This window comes from Ursus maritimus, unplaced genomic scaffold, assembly GCF_017311325.1.
Source record: "Ursus maritimus isolate PB19 unplaced genomic scaffold, ASM1731132v1 scaffold_2, whole genome shotgun sequence".
Lineage (NCBI taxonomy): Eukaryota > Metazoa > Chordata > Mammalia > Carnivora > Ursidae > Ursus > Ursus maritimus.
In genome coordinates this window covers 35953250-35972089 of record NW_024424452.1, presented here as the reverse complement: position 1 = coordinate 35972089, position 18840 = coordinate 35953250, and the positions used below count along the sequence as shown (strand labels likewise).

Here is an 18840-nt window from a genome sequence, read left to right as displayed (position 1 = left end):
GCTGACCGGGCGCCACCGCGCACACATCCCCCACGGCCCAGGCTCACCTCGAACCCGGGCCTCGCTGGCAAACTCTCTGCTGTCTGACTTGAGGTGGATGATGATTTTGGTCCCGGTTCTTACTCCCGAGGCTTCAGCGATTTCAAACACCCCAGAGCTAAGATGTGGGAAAGGGAAAGCCAGTTGCACACAGTGGAGCTGACGGCTCCTACGCTGCCCGTCCAGTCACTCTTCCTGGGACTGTCGCAAGCAGGGCCCAAACCAACACATAGAGAGACAAGCCTGAGCGCCACCATTTCTGAGCCCAGCTAAGCCCCCATACACTGTCATCTCCAACAGGGAGCATGGCCACAGGGTGGGGCTCCCCCATCACGACCACCACCTCGTGGCCTCTAGGGTCACCTGAAGTGGCCCCGATGCCATAAGACACCGGGCAGAAAGAGCAGATGACAGCGACCACCTGTAACTCAAGCTAAACACCCCTCCCCCGCCCCATGTTTCTGAACCTCTGACGGAGACCAGGCAGAGAAACCATTTCCAAAGTACAAGGCGGGGGGGGGACGCACCCCCACAAAGTGCCTTGTCAAACACTGGCCTATTTCCTCTGAGCACTGCCTTTTCATTATTAAACAAGAAATTGTGGTTCTGACTGAGAGAGACAGGCTGGGGTCCAGCAGAGCCCCTCTCTCATGCACCGCTGGACCTCCACGGCAGACGGGAGACTCTGTCCGGGAAGGATTCGGAAATGAAGGTTTGGGCTTACTGAAGTACATGCTTCAGTCTGGCCAAAGTACCATTCTCCTTGGACTCTCAAGATTCTCCCGGAACATCCACCCACGGAGCGTGTGAGACACGGCCCCCGTGCAGGCTGCAGATCAAGCAAGCGTCTTTAAACGGCAGCTCCTCGGGCCTGAGCCAGCAGGGGAGGCACGGGCAGGCCCTGAGCCAGCCCAGGAACTCCCACAGAACAGAGGCCAGTGAGGCTGCGCCGGAGCAGGGGATGCCTGGTGCCCGGCCGGTCCTACAGCCATCCATTCACAAAGGAGCCCCGCCTGGCACAGGCCACGCTCCAGAGCACAAAGCTAAGGGACAGAAAGAGTAACCGGCTCCCCCAAGAGTGAGGTTCGGACTTCAGGAAGGCCCGCTGGTACTCCTTCAGGAGGCTGTAACTTTCCACATGAAGCGCTCGTACCTCCGCTGACCCTCGAGGCTCACGTCAGGTACACTCGGCCGTGGCGGCCCTGGGGCGCTCCCTGGGTGTGACGTGAGGACCGCTCTCACTTACCCATCTGAGAGCCACTGGTAACCAGGGCTGCCTGGGTCCGCTGAGCGAGAATAGACCTCCACTTTGTCAGCCACCATGAAAGCGGAGTAGAAACCCACTCCAAACTGGCCGATGATCTTGCTGCTGGCCTCCGCCTGGCTCTGCAGCGCATCCAGAAAGGCCTGTGGTGGCGAAGGCTGGTCAGCGGGAGGGCGGCCCCTCCCCAGGCGGAACGGACGTCTGTAACTCCCCGTGTCCGTTCCTCTAGCGCCGGTGGGGAGTACCCTTCATCCTCAAGACAATCACGCTAAGTGCTTTTCCACCGCACGGTCCAGCCCGGGTGAAGTGACTGGCCCAGAGAGCCCCAGCTGCACAGCAGGGGGACTGGGTCTGTATTTCACTCAGGTCCCTAAGCCTGCCTGCTGGCAGCGGGCCTGTGGGCCACACTCCCTGGGCGTGCGGGGCAGCGGTCTGAGCGGGTCTCGCACAGATAGAGTGACCCGCTCCCCCCCACCCGAGTTCTCCTAAATGCGTCCTCTGCGTGTCTCCTAGATTCTAAGCTTCATGGAAAACAGTATACACCACATTCCAGTTTGATATGGTATCAGAAGGTACTTAATTTTTCTAACTCGTGTTTATCAAAATTTCTAAGATAAAAATGAAGTAAGAACACACACACTCATTGCTATGACGCCGTCTGTGATGACAGAAGCATTGGACGTGGCCCAATATGGTGGCTGCGGACAGCATCAGGCTATCGAGCACTGAAACGGGGGCTAGTGTGCCCGAGGAACCAAGTTTTAAATTACATTTAACTTAAATTCAAACTGGCACGTGTAGCTGGTGGCTACTATGACGGCAGACTTTTCCTTGACAAAAACAGAACCAAAAATGTAATGGAGGGAATAACAGCTATGGCATGTAGTTTCTTAAAAGTAGAATTTCTGCAAGTCACTTCGGACCAAGAATTAGACTATTTCAAGCACTTTTGTCACTTCGTGGTACCATTTTAGGCATCACTTAGGCTCACAAAACCAAGGAGAGGCACACAGGCAGCCTAGAGCCACCAGCCTCCAACTCGCTGCTGGCAGAGGTCCTGTGACCGCCCGCCCCTCGAGGTCACATGGCAGCCACGACCCCCAGGGCGCTTCCTCCCCCACAAAGCCGCCCATCCACAGACGTGGCCTATTCTCGTCAACAGTACTAAGGATGGAGAGGAAGGACATCTACATCTGCTAGGCCCCCTCCACCTCAAGCAATCGCTGAGTGAGGGAGAAAACGCAGAGGCAGAATGGTACATTCCAGACTCTGACTTTGAGCCTGGGGTCGGCCAATTTCTAGCTATGGACAAAGTACTCATTTCCACCTCTTCATCTATAAGGAAGAGAAACCACGTGAGGTCCTGTGAGGGGTAAAGCGCTCCCACAGCGCCAACACAGAGCTGGCACCCTAGAACATTCCTGCTGTTGCTGGTGCCTGGAGGCTGCTGGGTCCCGCCCTCTCTGGTTGGGGCAGCCTTGAGGACAGATCCTAAAGCCCTGAGGGGGCAGCAGCTGTAGCACCCGAGGAAGGAGTAGTGGGGGGGGGGGCTTACCTTTGACCCCGACCTGGCGATGGTTCCTAGATTGGACACCAGTTCTTCTTGTGTCATCCCGATGCCAGTGTCCTGAGGAGAGAGGCACACTAAGCTCCAAGGCCAGCACCCGGGAACCAGGATGGACATGGGCAGACAGTCCTGGGGGGCAAGCGGCCTCAATTACACGTGCCAGGCAGGACCTGGAGACGTCACAGCATACGCTGTCAGAGAGACCAGTTCTAGTCACGGGGGCCGGGCCGCACCAGAACCAACCCCGCTAGGAGAGACCCAGAGAGCCAAGAGACAGAAGAGACTCCAGAAACAGAGCTGCACAGACTGTGTCCCCTGATTTTTGACAAAGGTCCCGAGAGAACTCGACCGGGGAAAGGAAAGCAGATGGAAAGTCTGAAACTGCACCCGACCTCAGTCCCCCTCACGATCAGACACAGAGGACGCGTGAAGACTGCAGAACTGCTACACGAAAACACAGGGGAAAATCTGACTGTGGAAGAGGCAGCGATTTCTTACATTACTAAAAACATAGAACACAGAAGGAAAAAGTGATAAACTAGACTTCATTATAATTAAAACCTTTTGCTTTTCAAAAAACACCAAGAAAATAAAAAGGCAAACTACAGACTGGGAAAAAAATATTTGCGAAGTGTGTATCTGATATGGAACTTACATCCAAAATATACGAAGAAGTCTTACAACTCAATTAAAAAAAACCAAACAACCTGATTAAAAGTGAACCAGAAATCTGGACATTGCACAAGGAAGCTCTGGAAATGGCAAACACAGGACAAGACGCTCAGTACTGACTGTTAATCATGAGGGAAATGCACATTAAAAGCTCAGCTGCAGGGGCACCTGAGTGGCTTAGTCAGGTGGGCATCTGCCTTCGGCTCAGGTCACAATCCCAGGGTCCTGGGATCAAGTCCCGCATCCAGCTCCCTGCTCAGCAGCAAGTCTGCTTCTCCCTCTGCCTGCAATCCCCCTGCTTGTGCTCTTTCTCTAATAAATGAATTAAAAAGAAAAAAAGAAAAAGAAAAAAAAGCTCAGCCGCTGGAATGGCCGCAGTCTCCACAGCCAACAGTAACCAGCGCTGGCAAGGACGGCAGCAGCGACTTCCCAGCCACCAACAGGAAAGCAAGCCGGGACACCCACTGCGGACAGCCTGGCATCTCTGTTACACACGTTGTCCTGGAGCCAGCAGCCCCACTCCTCGGCATTCACCCAAGAGAAATGAAAACGTGTCCTCGGCGGCTTTATTCCTAACACCCCAAACTGGAAACCCGAACGTGCATCACGTGGCGAGTGGACACTGGAGAAAAGGGAAGCAGCATGGCTACACGCTGCACCGGGGGGATCTCACAGCACTCTCCTGAGGGCAACAAGTCAGACCAAACTCTGTTTCTATGCAACTCTAGAAAATGCACACCCAGGGGCGCCTGGGTGGCACAGCGGTTAAGCGTCTGCCTTCGGCTCAGGGCGAGATCCCGGCGTTGTGGGATTGAGCCCCACATCAGGCTCCTCTGCTGTGAGCCTGCTTCTTCCTCTCCCACTCCCCCTGCTTGTGTTCCCTCTCTCACTGGCTGTCTCTATCTCTGTCGAATAAATAAATAAAATCTTAAAAAAAAAAAAAAAGATTAAAAAAAAAAAAAAAGAAAGAAAATGCACACCCAAAGGGGCAGACAGCACAAGAGTGGATGACGGGCTGGGAAGGGAGTGGGGATCTGGGGGGAGGAAATCATGATGGCATCGCGGTCACCAGAATGTGCGCACTTGAACCTGAATTTCACTGCGTATAAATCTTACCTCAGTAAAGCTTCTTAAAATAACAGCATAAAAGGTGCACACACGCAGACCAGAGGACACGAGCAACAAGACGGCACAAGAGCCCCCCTCCAGCACCATGCCAAGCGGCCAAACCCAGATCCCTTGGCAGAGGCAGGAAGCCCAGGTCAGGAACGTCTGAAGCACGTCCTTCCACCTTGCGGGCCCCCGTTCCAGCCACCGCCCCAAGACCCTGCAGCACCTGTCCCAGCAACATGGTACCCCTCAGGACCACTGCTTGACGAACCCCCCACATTTGTCTTTCTGACCTTAATATTTTCAGGTTACAAGAGCCCTAAGTATTGCTTCATCTAAAGCAAGACCACTGATCCAAACAACGGGGTGCGATTAAAAATAGTACCACAGGATATTTGATGACACGGGAAAATATGCATTACGAGACGAAAAGTACAGTTAAAAATGTAAAGAGAGAACACTAAAAATAACATAGCCTAACGATGTGTAGATATGTAAATAAATGTACAGACACCAAAAACCTACGCTAACACGGTAACAGTCGTCAGCCTCACATGACAGGGTGATTTTAAACTTGCTTCCTTTCTGTATGTCTGTGTTTTCCAAATTTTCTATATTGAACAAGCGTTATTTTCATAGTAAATTAAAACAAGAGTCAACAACGAAGACAGTGCATCACCTGGAGACTGGAGATGGAACAAAAAGGCCGGTCTGGCTCCCCTGTCCCAGGAGTGAAAAGGGCCGGCGCCCATTAGGACACTCAGGAGGAGGTACCTGGATGGTGATGGTGCCTTTCTCGGCGTCCGTCTGTAAGTGGATCTCCATTTCTGGCAGCGTCTGGCCTTCAGACAGCAGCTTGTGACGCAGCTTTTCCAAGGCGTCACTGGCGTTGGAGACCAGCTCCCGTATAAACACCTACGGAAGCAGAAAGACGACACTGGCACGGCCGGCCGCCCCGGTCAGCGGCACCTGCGGCGTGTGTTCATGGGGGAGAACTGCCAAAGAATATTCGGTTTTAAGCATAAAGACCTCCCCCTTTTCTCAGAGACGGTTTCTCGAGGGCAGGTCCCAAAATGACTCAAGGCCTAAGGCTTCTCCCTGACACAGCTTTAAGGAGTCAACTCTAACCTTGTTGCTCCGTCCTGAAAATCAAGCAGGTGTCAATCTATTACGTCAAGCCTGAAGAGCCCCGTGCCACCACTTCTTGCCCGACTCTTGCCCAGGGATGTCCAAATATCCCCCAACACCTGTTTCTTCTACCCCTTGAAGAAAGACTCTCTGGCTTCCTTTAACGAAGGCCTACCACGTTCAGGGGAAGAAAGGGCCACACGGCCCAACTACCCGTCTGTCTAAGAAGCACCTTTCCCTCAAACAGACCTTCCTCCTGCAGGTGAGGGAGGAAGCTCGGTGATGTGACCCCAAGAGGACAGAAGCTGGAGATCACAGGGATACTTGAATACGGTACGCAGCAGTACAAGACTGGAAAGTATTTCCTAAAAAGTCCCTTTTAACTTTGGAATTTTGTGCTTTACCTAACTTCCTCAAAATTCCCCTCTGCAGTCTAGCAATAACGAGCATGGACACAACGGACCATTTGTTCTCGACTTCTCCCACAGCCTGTCGCTCCTCACTGCCTTCCAGCCCCTGCTCTGGTCCACACGGGGCTGGGGGGCCTTCCTCCCGCAGCCCTGCCGTCCATCTAGTGGTCACCTTGTGACCCAGTTACCTGGTGACCACCAGCCAGGTGACACGGTAACACAGGGCCTCCAAGCTTACCTCCACCACCACAGAAGTGAACCCCAGGGCCCCCAGGCGGGGGAGCTTCTAAACTATCAGCAAAAATAACTCCCAGCATCAATCTAGCACAAAGAATCATCGGGCCTATCTGTCCGTGAAACCCAAACAGATTTTAGTAAAAATACTCTTGCTGGTAACTAAGATCCAGACCTGTCCAAATTTAATGAGTTCTCACAGCTATTACACTACCTGGCATTTCCCTAGAGTAGCGTAAAAATCATTTTTTCACAAAGAAACCCTGCTAGCACTGGGCGCGATGAGCAGATACCGCACCTCTTTTTCTGAGTACAAGGAACGGGCAACAATGTCCAGAAGCTTCTTTGTCTCAGCCTGGAACTCATGTTTGGAAACAGAACCTGGTAATGAATCACAGACACAAGCAATAAAGTTTACTTTCTATTTTTATGGAAAAATAGGCTATGTAACATTCAAAAGAATGTTTCAGGTAATGAATTCTAAACATTTCTCAAGAGTGAACAAAAGGGGCGCCTGGCTGGCTGAGTCAGTAGAGCGTGCGACTCTTGACCATGGGGTTGTGAGTTCAACCCCACGTTGGGTGTAGAGATTACTTAGAAATAAAATCTTTAAAAAAAAAAAAAAAAGTGAGGGGGCGCCTGGGTGGCACAGCGGTTAAGCGTCTGCCTTCGGCTCAGGGCGTGATCCCGGTGCTCTGGGATCGAGGCCCACATCAGGCTCCTCTGCTATGAGCCTGCTTCTTCCTCTCCCACTCCCCCTGCTTGTGTTCCCTCTCTCGCTGGCTGTCTCTATCTCTGTTGAATAAATAAAATCTTTAAAAAAATAAATAAATAAAAATAAATTTTAAAAAAAAAGTGAAAAAGAAACTAAGTCGCTGGGGCTCTCAGGTAGGAAGTGTCAGAGAGGACAAGCCAGTGGCCCCCTCTCTCCACAGCAAGGGGCAAAGGCAGCCTCCCCCACTTCCGCCTGCTGAGACCCATCGCCTTGGGGCAGCTACCTCCAGGGCCTGTCAGGCCGGCACTTCCCAACGATGTGAGAATCGGACCGGCTCTAACAACCAGACCCTAGATTCTACTCTTCAAAACCATGGTTTCCAAATTATTTAGAAAGCAAATGGACAAGAAAAATCTCACTTCTTAACCCTAACATCAAAGACTGTGTTGTCCTCTCATGTGAAAGCCAGAAATGGACCCACTTGAGGACTGGCTCCGGAGACTGCTTTTCTAGACTTCTGAGTTGACAGGACGGCTTGAGAGTGCAGTCCTGCATCAGCACGGCCAATGCTGGGTTTACATCCTGCTTCCATGATTATTAGCAGATGTGCCATGAATCACCATTCAGAGAAGGTGGCCAGCCGGGAGCTCACGGGTGACCACCAGAGGGGGCAAGACACACCAGGATGGCAGTCAGCAGCTCCTGGTGAAGCCGGAAACGGAGGATGCTTTGTTTGGGGGAACCTTCCCTCCGACTAAGACCTTTCGTCTGAAGCAAGTGGGTAGCTCTATCAATCACTGCTCTGCCTCAAGCACTTGCCCTCACGGGCCAGCAGCACACAGTACCCTGCACGGTCTCGGTGCTGCTGATGATGGAGTGGGGGGGCTCCTCCATCTGGTCCTCCGCAGCCTGCGAGCTGAAGAGCCGTCCAGCATGGAAGCTCGACGCCAGGCTTCGCCTGGGGCTCCTGGACTGGGCCGGGGTCCGCCAAGGACACAGAAAGGGTTTTCCTAGAAAGACGAACATGCAGAAAGAACATTTAGAAAGACGTCAGAAACGTGTCTGGTGGGTCCTGCAAACGGTGACGTGGAGATTTCTAAGGCAGGCCATTGCTCAAAAGCCCCAATGTCACCCAGGAGAAATCGAAGTGACAGAATGCTGAGCAGCTGGTGGGTATTTCAGACAAGATCGAGAGCACTCGGGATGGCAGGGCCGTACGAGCGGCAGGCACTTCAGTATTCGGTTGGTAACATATGCTCATACATATCAACTTCCAAGAAAGAACCCCAACTCGGGGGCAGAGCTGCGGGAGGTGGGCAGAGGCCTTCATCACCACTAACCACATGTGGCCCCGGAGAGATCCTGCACAAACCCACCAAACTCGAACGTGCCTTGGTGCTCACAGCCCCCCTAGAGCCCCAAGTAACACACGCCAGCCTTCCTAACCCTGTGACAACCATGAAAAAGAGGAAAAAAATATAGCCCTAAGAGAGATCCAAATTTTTATATTAATGTTATGAAACACTCTCACCATGTTCTAAAGAGACCTCAATTACTGTTTACCTTTTTGTCCAAAACTGTCAGGTTTTTTTTTTTATAAGAGCATTTTATTTTTTTAAAATATTTTATTTATTACAGCAAGCAAGCGCAAGACAGCACAAGCAGGGGGAGCAGCAGGCAGAGGGAGAGGGAGAAGCAGGCTCCCCCACTGAGCAGGGAGCCCAATGTGGGACTCGATCCCAGAACCCTGGGATGATGGATGACCTGAGCCGAAGGCAGAAGCCCAACTGACTGAGCCACCCAGGTGCCCCCAAAACTGTCGGTTTTTAAAAATTAGTGTATTTAAAGACTGAAAACCAGCGAATGATCTCCCCTACCTTGTAATCAGGAAGAGGGCTCAACACTGTCTCACGTCAGTTTTCTGACTTCTCGCTCAGCACAGCAGACTGAGGAACGCCTGCGAGGGAAGAAGGTAAACCCCTCCACCCGACACTGCCGTCTGCAGCCCAGCGTGGCAGACAGCCACCCTCCAGTCCACCTGGCAGGACGGAATCCACCCTTAGCAGCAGCCCCTCAGGACAGCATTGCTCTGACTCCACGACCACAAAGCCAGGACTGGTGTTGGTTTGGTAGGTGCTTACTGCCCAAGACTTTCAAGGAGACAGGTCAGACACTGCAAGACACCCACATGCAAGTCCAGACCCGCATGAGCTGCACTATCCGCTGTGTGCGACATAGACATACGTCCCAGTCAGAAAGGAATGATTCACAATGTCCAGAAAGGACCTGGAGGTTTCAAAACAACGTATCAACTTCCATGTTCCTACAAAATATAAAAACTGGCCTTTCCTTTAAGCTTATTCCTGGATTTACAAATAACATGACCTTTGCCTTTACCTCTATGCACAACACCTTAAAAACATCTAAATAAGGGCACCTGGGAGGCTCAGTTGGTTAAGCATCTGCCTTCAGCTCACGTCATGATCCTGCAGTCCCGGAATCGAGTTCCGCATTGGGCTCCTTGCTCAGCAGAGAGTCTGCTTCTCCCTCTGATCGTCCCCTCTCTCATGCTTTCTCTCAAATAAATAAAACCTTAAAAAATTTTTAAATGAAAACAAGAACACATCTCACAGATTATTCCATTTCAGTCCAGAGCTCATTATTCTTTTTAACGAACAAGTAATATTCCACCGTAAGGGTTAAGTATTTAGCACTTAACTGATGGATGTTTAAACTGTTTCTAGTCTTGTGCTGTTAAAATTCTGTTCCGTAATGCCAAAGAATTATCTGCTGCCTGTTACCCTCCTTTATGGATGAAAGGAGACGATGCAGAAAGATAAGCACGTTTCACTGCTCTGTGCACAAGAAACAGAAACTTGTGAGGTGGTTTCACATGGCTGCCGGAACGGAGCAATACACGCTGGGTGGCCAACAACTGCAGAAACCCATCCCTTCATGGCTCTGGAGGCCAGATGTCCAAAATCAAGGTGTCAGCAGGGCTGGTTCCTCCCGGAGGCTCTGAGGAATTCCATCCGCACCTCCACTAGCTCAGGGTGCCGCCAGCAGTCCTGGCATTCCCTGACTCGCAGCTGCCTGGCTCCGATCTCTGCCTGTTTTCACTTCCCGTGTGTGTCTTCCGTGTCTGGATTTCCCCGTCAGACACACCAGTGACACTGGGTTTGGGGCTCCCTCTAATTCAGTACACGCTCATCTTTATTTGCATCTACAAAGACTCCATTTCCAGATAAGGTCACATTCACAGGTTCCCGGGATTAGCACCTGGACGTATCTTTTGGGGGCACACAGTTGAAACCACAAGAAGCTGATTACCTAGAAGAGCTGTGTGCTGTTTCCCGGGCTTGCTGTGGCCAAGCACCACAAACTGGGCAGCTGAAACCACAGAAATTTTCCATATCAAGTTCTGGAGGCTAGAAGTCCAAAATCAGAGTGCTGGCAGGGCCGGTTCCTTCTGAGGCTGCGAGGAAGAATCTGCCCCGGTCCCCTCTCCTCAATTCCGTAGCCTCAGGTGTGCCTTGGCTTGAACACCGTGTCTTCCCTCTTGCATGTCAGATTCTGTGTCCAAATTCCACCGTTTTATAAAGACACGGTCACGTTGGACCAGGGCCCAGCCTAATGGCCTCATCTTAACTTGATCAGCTGCAAAGACCCTATTTCCAAATAAAGTCACACTGACAGGTCACGGAGGTCAGGATTTCAACATTTTTGGGGGAGGCAAAAACTGAACCCATAACGGGTATGTGGGAACAAAAGAGAAATAGTGGGGGGGGATGCTGGGGACAGGAGAGCAGAGCTGAGGGGAATGTGACATTTCTGAGTATGTTCTTTTGTATATTTGACTCTCAGAACCATGGTTCTTTCTCGCACAAAGAGTAACTAGGAACACCTATGGGGTGTGGGGGACATTCAATGAGACAGAAACCGTAACAGATTCACATAGCTGTATTATGAACGTAAGCAACCTAAAGGACAAGAACTAAGCTAAGTGATTTCGCAAAATGGTGCTGTGGTTGTCCAGTCAGCCTCCAAGAGCACCGCATACAATTACTGCTGCAGAATCTTTGGACTTCTGAAACCGTTTCAGGCAGCTACTCGGATCAGGCAAATAAGTATCTTGTGGGTCCTGAGTCAGGAGAAAGCAGTTACGGAACGGGGAGGCCCAGTGGCACCCGGAGCCCTGCACTGGAAATGTGGGCATAGCACGGACACGAGCGAGATTCTCCCTGATTTACAGACTGGGTGCCTGAACAAATATGGCCGTGTGTGTGTGTGCGCGTGCACACACGCGCGCTTATAGGGTTCAGAGGCCACGACACGCCAGCAGCAACGAGCACACATGCACAGGGAGGACAACTGTCCCAGAACAGGCAGCTCCCAAGTCCCCATCTCCGGAAACACCTTGGTCCTGGGCAAGCAGTGCTGGATGGTCACCCTCCCCGGGACCCAGACACTGGTGTGTAAATGCCGTCCTCTAGGGCCAGAGAACACAAAGATTGTGGCAGAAAGGGAGGAAAGGCCCCAGGGATCAGGTGCTTGGAGTGCACAGGCTCCAACTGGAAGGCGCCCCCGGAGGCAAACTCTAGGACCGTCTGAGCAACGAAAGGAGGATGGTACGGACTGTAAGCTTTCAGCCAGCGAATAAAGTATCTGTTCGTCCATACTTAACTACTTATAAATAAATGGGGGAGAAAAGACCTCTTCCTCCCAGCGGAATTACAATTAACCAATGTATAAGGAATGGTGGAAATAGTCACATCGGGCAAGCACAGTAACAGCGGTGACAGGTAGAAACTGTTGATGGTTTAAATGTCGAGAACATTTGAAATCTCACAGTATCCCCCACAAGACATCCACTGATTTCAGAAAAAAACGGTCATTTGCCGTGAAGTAGCAGATACCTCCTGACCAAGTGACCACAGTCACTGTCACCAGGAACAAGACGGGGCAACATCCTGCAATCCTGGTGGCGTGGGAGGCCTCCCTTCCCTGGTCTTCTTGCCGAAAATGCATCTCAATCTAATCATTAAAAACACCATCAGACAAACCCAAATCTAGGGATATCCATGAAATAACGGGCAGTACTCTTCTAAAGTGTCACGATCCTGAAGGACACACACAGACGGAGGAACCATCACAGACCGGAAAGGACCTGCACTGTCAGGTCCTGGACAGAGGAGGACATCGGTGGGGAAACTGGCTCAATTCGAGTAAGATGGGCCCAGGAGTCAGGAGCACTGCTACTCCGGGTTCTAATCCTCGTACCACTGTGACGGAAGACTTTAGCATTAAGAGAAGCTAAGGGAAGGGCTCTGTACTACTGCAGGAACAGCTCTGTGAGGCACAAAATACTCCAGAATAAAGAGTTTCAAAATAGAAAACAGCACTGTAAGGAACATTCTCGTCCATGTGTCATTTCATTCCCTCACGGGACATACATGGGAGTACACGTCTAGAAGTGGGGTCTCCGGGTCCCAGGTTATGTCCAGTCTACGCCACGGACGATGCCACCAAGTCACCATCCAGGGACTGTCGGCTCACATTCCAGCAGCAGCGTGGGTGTGCGTCACCTCACACTCCTGCCAAGACGGCGTCAGGGACACTTTGGACCTTTGCCTATCGGTCGGGTAAAATTTTTACTGCAGTTTTCATTTCATTTCTGTCACTACGAGCAAGACTGAGCACCTATCCATATTTTTAAATATTTTCTATCTCCTTTTTCATGATGAACTTTTGATATCCTGTTTTCTTATTTTTCACACTGACTTGTAAGAACACTTCAGAGTTTAATGAAATTAGTCTTTCGTTTTTGTTTTTCAGTGGGCTGTCCTCGTATTATGATGAGAATGACCCCAGGCACCAGCACGCACCCTTTTCCCAATACAGAAAAGCAGCCTGGCACTGGGCTCAGCTGGCTACCTCAGTCTCCCCGCCACCAGCCCCCTCCCTGCATCCTTCTCTTGCTCGCCATTCCGGCACCTGCAGACGAGGCGGGTGAGGTCCAGGCTCCGTGTCAGCATCTCCAGGAGCACCTGGTCCTTCTGGATGCCCTCCATGAGCTCCCCTGGGGAGGTTCCCCATCGCCATGGACATCAACCTTGGGGGACACTGTATCCGTGAACTGCTCCGCCCTGACGGTCGAGCCGCTGCAGGGGCTGCTGGCCCAGGGGTGGGCGTGGATGATGGTGAGCAGCTCGCTGTGGCAGCTACAGTGGTCAATCCGTCATAGAGCTTCTAGTACCAGCACAGCCGTGGTGGACTCCGTGAAGCTGACTTAGCCGGCCTAGGCGAGGTGCGCGGCCTTTCAAAATTAGTCCTATTGCTGAAGGCCGTCCTCACTCCCAGATTCAACACCGTTTTCCCATGTGTCACTTCCCCTATTCCTGTTGTTTTTCCCACTGAATACGATCTTTTTGGAACAATCTGTTATTCATGATGGGAGAAACAGAAGTCCTCCTCATTAGGAAAAAGGCACAAATAACCAATCCTTATTTCCAACCAGGGCTTCCAGACTTTCCATTATAATTCCAAAACTAATCGACAGCACTATGGAGAGCAAATGCGACTGCAAGTTAACGTTCCACAAGGACTGTACAAATAAACCAATAGTGCAGTCAATCCGCCTGAAGCAGATACAAACACCCTATCTACACCGTATCTCTCTTCGCGCTTCCTCTACACTCTGAAGGAAAAACCACAAGCCTCGGTGCCAGGCGGCAACATATGCGTGTTAATCTGTGTGGTGGTTTGGGGTCGCACAAAATGGGAACAACAGTTTGAATCTGACACACCACATGCCCCTGCCAATGCTCACGCTGTTTCCTCCGGCTGCAAGCACGTCCCTCTCTCCACCGAGCAGTTTCAGAGTCCAGGATGAGGTGCTCCCATCCCCAGCACCTCGTAACCACCTCTCCCTACTGTGAATTCACAGCACTTACTTCCTACACCGCTCGTTTCAAACTGCAGCTCTAAGCCAGCTTGTGGCGTATTTTTTTTTTTTTTTAAGTAGGCTCCACGCCCAGTGCAGAGCCCAGCGCAGGGCTTGACCTCACAACCCTGAGATCCATAGCTGAGCTGATCAAGAGTCAGACATGTAACCGAGTGAGCCCCCCAGATGCCCCTCTACTACTGATGTTTTGCTCACAGAGAACATGTCCCCACCCCAGAGCAGGAACAAGTCTGTGTTTCTAAGAAAGTATCAAACTCAACAAAAGCAAGAGTGCCCATAATTCTCCTACTTCTCCCTACCCCACGGCCTCTACTGCAGCTCTCTTACAAACCTGCAACCTTCATCACCACAATCATCACCACACTCAGGCACAGGACACTCCGGCGGCCAAAAGACAGTGTCAGTGGTCCTGCAGGGCCATTTCTGACGAGGAAGCAAGAATTAAAAATGTAACTGCCTACGGGGTAGCCTGATGCAGGATTCGATCCCAGGACCCTGGGATCATGACCTGAGCCAAAGGCAGACACTTAACTGACTGAGCCACCTTTTTTTTTTTTTTTTAAGGATTTTTTTTACTTAGAGAGAGAGAGAGAGGTGTGCACCTGCTCAGGCAGAGGAGTGGCAGAAGGAGAAGAAAAGGGAGAGCAGCACACGCCTGGCTGAGCGGGGAGCCCACATGGGGCTTGGATCTCACAACCCTGAGATCATGACCTGAGTCAAAATCTAGTTGGACGCTTAACCAACTGAGTCACCCAAACGCCTGTTCATACTATGGTTTTGCTTCTAATAATGACATATTTTTTTTTAAGATTATTTATTTGACAGAAAGAGAATGCACAACCAGGGGGAGTGGCAGGCAGAGGGAGAAGCAGACTCCTCACTGAGCAGGTAGCCCAATGCGGGGCTCAATCCCAGAGCCCTGCGATCCTGACCTGAGCCGAAGGCAGATGCTTAACCGACTGAGCCATCCAGGCGTCCCTTATGATGACATCTTAAGTACAATACTTTAAATACAGACACGCTTAGTATCTTAAGCCATGAGAAATACACAGACTGTTTTCCTGGAATTACATATCCCACATGGACAGTCTCCCTTTTTACCACATGTAGAACAGGTAAGAACAATCTAACGTTTTGTCTTTACTACAGAGTGCCACTTCCTGTACAGCAGGCTGAGTTACAGCCTCCAACCAACCCTCCTATGGATAACAACCATGAACTCAGGAACCACAACAAAAGGACCACCTAAAAGGTTTTGGAGAAATCAGCAAAAGCAGGCAGGTTCTGGAGAGCTGACACTTGGAAGAAGGGAAGAGCACAGAAAGGGGGCAGGTGGCTGATGCACCACGATGTATACTTTTTCTGGCCGGAAGAACCAGAGAAGAGATTAGGGTAACCATAAAAGGTGAAAGCTGGGGGGGGGGGTCCCAGAAAGGAGAGAGTCAGAGAAGGGGAGGCCCCAGTTCGGGGAATAAATTCTAAGTCTCTGGCTGACCCCCTAAATCATGCATGTGTGGGGCAAAATGCAAACAGCCCATTAAGGACAAAAGTATCAAACGGTTCTGTTTGCAGCTGGGGTACAACTAGTTTAATAGTCTACTTTAAAACAAGAACTACTCTTCAGAGGAATATAACAGAATCCAGAGACTCCACAAGGTAACATCCACAATGTCCAGGATGCAATAACAAGTTACTCTACATACAGAGGACAGGAAAACATGACCCCCGCTCAAGAGAAGGGTCAATCAATGGAGACTGGTCCCAAGAAGATCCAGATGTTGGAATCAGATGGTTTTAAAACAGTCATTATAATACTGTATGACCTACAGTAAAATATGCTCCAAATTAAAGGTATGCATTAAAGGGAAACTTCAGAGATATAAACTGTAAGAAAAGAACCAAGTGGAAATTCTAGGTATAAAAAATACAGTATGGAAAATGTAAAAAAAACAAAAACAAAAAACTAGAAGTCTTAAAAAATAACAAGAAGGCTTAAAAACCAAGTGGAGACACCAGAAAAGAGTCTGTGAACTTGAAAACAGACTAAAAGGAATTATTCAGTGTAAAAGAGAAAAAAAAAAAAGATTAAAAACAAATGAACAGGGTATCAGGTATAGACAGGGGGAAAAAAAGCTTAACATACATGTAACTGGAGTTCCAAAAGGAAAGGAGAAAGAGAACAGGGCAGAAAAAAATATTTGAAGAAATGATTGAAAATTCCCCCCAAAGTTTGTCAAAGACAACAATTTACAGATTCAAAAAGCTCAGTGAACCACTAGTAGGATAATTTCAAAGAAAAGCATCCAAGTACGTCATAGTCAACTGCTGAAAACCGAATAAAAAGAAAATCTTGGAAGCAGCCAGAGAAAAAATACACATTACATGGGAGAACAATAATGTGAATGACAGCTAACTTTCCAGAAGACAACGGAACATCTTTAAAGTCTTAAACAGCAGACCTAAACAGCAGACCGCCAGGAAAAGAAATGCTACAGTTCTTCAGGTTGAATGGAAATGATATCAGATGGAAACCTGGATCTTCCAAGAAATAAGGCAGAGCATCAGAAACGGCAACCCAGACAAATATATAAGTATTTTTCTCTTACTTTCTTTAAAATATGTACAATAGGGCACCTGGGTGGCTTAGTCAGTTAAGCGTCTGCCTTTGGCTCAGATCATGATCCCAGGGGTCCTGGGATCAAATCCTGCATCAGGCTCCCTGCTCAGCAGGGAGCCTACTTCTCCCTCTCCCTATCCATCTCCCCACTGCTTGTGCTTCCTCTCTCAAATAAATAATTAAAAAAATAAAATATATACAAGAGCTTAAGCAAAAGTTGAAACATTGTCTTATGGGGTTTATAACAGATGTACATGCCATGCATATGACAACTCTCACATAAAGGATGGAGTACAGAGAGGAAATGCACTTTAATACAGTTGTAAGGCTTTTACATTTTCCATGAAATACTGCAATACTAATTGTAAACAGACTATGAAAAAGATGTACACTGCATTCATCAGACAAACCACTAAAAAAATGACATAAGGAGGTATAGCTTAAAAAGCATTAGATGAACTAAAATGGAATTCTAAAAAATATTTACTGATTCAAAAGTAGGCAAGAAAGGAAAGGGGAAAAAATGAGAGGAAACATTAAAACAATAGAGATAAATCCAACTGTACCAATAAATGCATTTTTTATTAATGGACTAAACGCTCCAATTATAAGGCAAGACCTAATGATATGCTGTCTACAAAACAATCACTTCAAATATAAAAACATAGGGGTGCCTGGGTGGCTCAGTTAAGTGTCTGGCTCTTGATATCGGCTCGGGTCATGGTCTCAGGGTCACGGGATCAAGCCCTAGGTCAGGCTTGTGCTCAGCACAGAATCTGCTTGGGATATTCTCTCTACCTCTCCCTCTGCTCCTCTCCCCACCTCACCCCCCGCCGCTTGCATGCTCTCTTTCTCAAATAAAATTTTAAATAAATAAATATATATATATATATATAAATAAAAATTAAAAAATATATATATATATATATAAATACACTGAAGAGGAATGGACAGAACACGAGATAACATGCACAAAGTAGGCCTAGTAAGGGTGGAGTGGCCGTATTAATATCAGACAAAAGAGACTTCAAAACAACAAGTATTACTTGAGAAAAAGAGGGATATTTCAGAATAAAAGACAATTCATCAGGAAAGCTTAATCACAAATGTGTGTCTAATAACAGAGCTTCAAAATATGACATTAAAACTAAAAGACTTAGGGGCGCCTGGGTGGCTCAGTTGGTTGGGCGTCCAACTCTTTTGATATCAGCTCAGGTCATGATCTCCAGGTCGTGGGATCAGCTTGTGGTGAGCCCCGCACTCTGCGGGGCGTCTGCTTGAGATTCTCTCCCCCTCTGCCCTCTCCCCCAACCTCCCACGCTCGTGGCTGCTCTGTCTCCTCTCTCTCGTTCTCTAAAATAAATATAAAAATCTTAAAAAAAAAACAAACTAAAAAACTAAAAGAACTAAAAGAAAGACAGTCAGAGCTAGAGATTTAATATCCCTCTCTCAACAACTGATAGAACGAGACCGAAAGAAAAAATAAATCAAGACACAGGATCGTCTGAACTACAGTATGAAATATTTTGACTTAATGGATACTCATGGAATACGATACCCAAGTGCAAAATCCAGTTATTTTTGAAAAGCATAATATTTGTTCAAGCGCACATGGTGTATTCACTAGAAAAGACCATAAAGGGGGCCACAAGTCTTAATAAATTTAGAAGGGCTGAAATCATACCAAGTAAGCTCTCTGAATACTGCAAAATTAAGTCAGAATCAGTAATAACAAAATATCTAGGAATACCCCAAGTATCCGGGAATTAAACAACATATACCAAATAATCCACAGGTCAAAGAAGAAATCAAAACGAGATAACTGAGTAAAAATGAAAACAGTATGTTAAAAGCTGCGGGGTCACCCACAAAAGCACATGGTAGGAAACTTACAGCTTCAAATGCTTGGGTTAGAAAAGAAGTCTAAAATCAATGATCTAAGGTTTTACCTTAGGAAAAAGTACAAAGTTAACCCAAATAAAATAGAAGGGAGGAAATAACAACACAAATTAATGAAACACAAAATAAACAGTGAGGAAAATTAAAGCCACAGCTGATTCTTGAAAAAGATCAACAGGAGTGATGGGTGATCAAGAAAAGAGAGAACATCCATCACTAAC

General features: G+C 48.7%; 2 protein-coding genes across 9 annotated transcripts in view; one reads left to right on the top strand and one right to left on the bottom strand.

The window, feature by feature from the left end:
* Positions 1-13772, top strand: part of DNASE1 (deoxyribonuclease 1) — a 73363-nt gene extending 59591 nt beyond the window's left edge. For 4 of the 5 annotated variants that reach the window (XM_040635417.1, XM_040635415.1, XM_040635416.1 and 1 more), the window contains one exon: positions 12975-13772. In XM_040635417.1, the coding sequence (XP_040491351.1) occupies positions 12975-13152 (178 nt within the window). In that variant the 3' untranslated portion in view covers positions 13153-13772. Of the gene's footprint in view, positions 1-9081; positions 9674-12974 lie in introns of those variants that run through there. The other variant, XM_040635421.1, reaches the window with a different exon arrangement.
* TRAP1 (TNF receptor associated protein 1) overlaps positions 1-18840 on the bottom strand; it is a 44045-nt gene that overhangs the window by 14404 nt on the left and 10801 nt on the right. For 2 of the 4 annotated variants that reach the window (XM_040635412.1, XM_008696826.2), the window contains 6 exons: positions 7985-8149; positions 6723-6805; positions 5427-5567; positions 2859-2930; positions 1286-1446; positions 48-157 (listed from right to left, as the gene is read on the bottom strand). In XM_040635412.1, coding sequence (XP_040491346.1) covers positions 48-157; positions 1286-1446; positions 2859-2930; positions 5427-5567; positions 6723-6805; positions 7985-8149 — 732 coding nt within the window. Of the gene's footprint in view, positions 1-47; positions 158-1285; positions 1447-2858; positions 2931-5426; positions 5568-6722; positions 6806-7620; positions 7640-7984; positions 8150-9016; positions 9039-18840 lie in introns of those variants that run through there. The other 2 variants (XM_040635413.1, XM_040635414.1) reach the window with 2 other exon arrangements.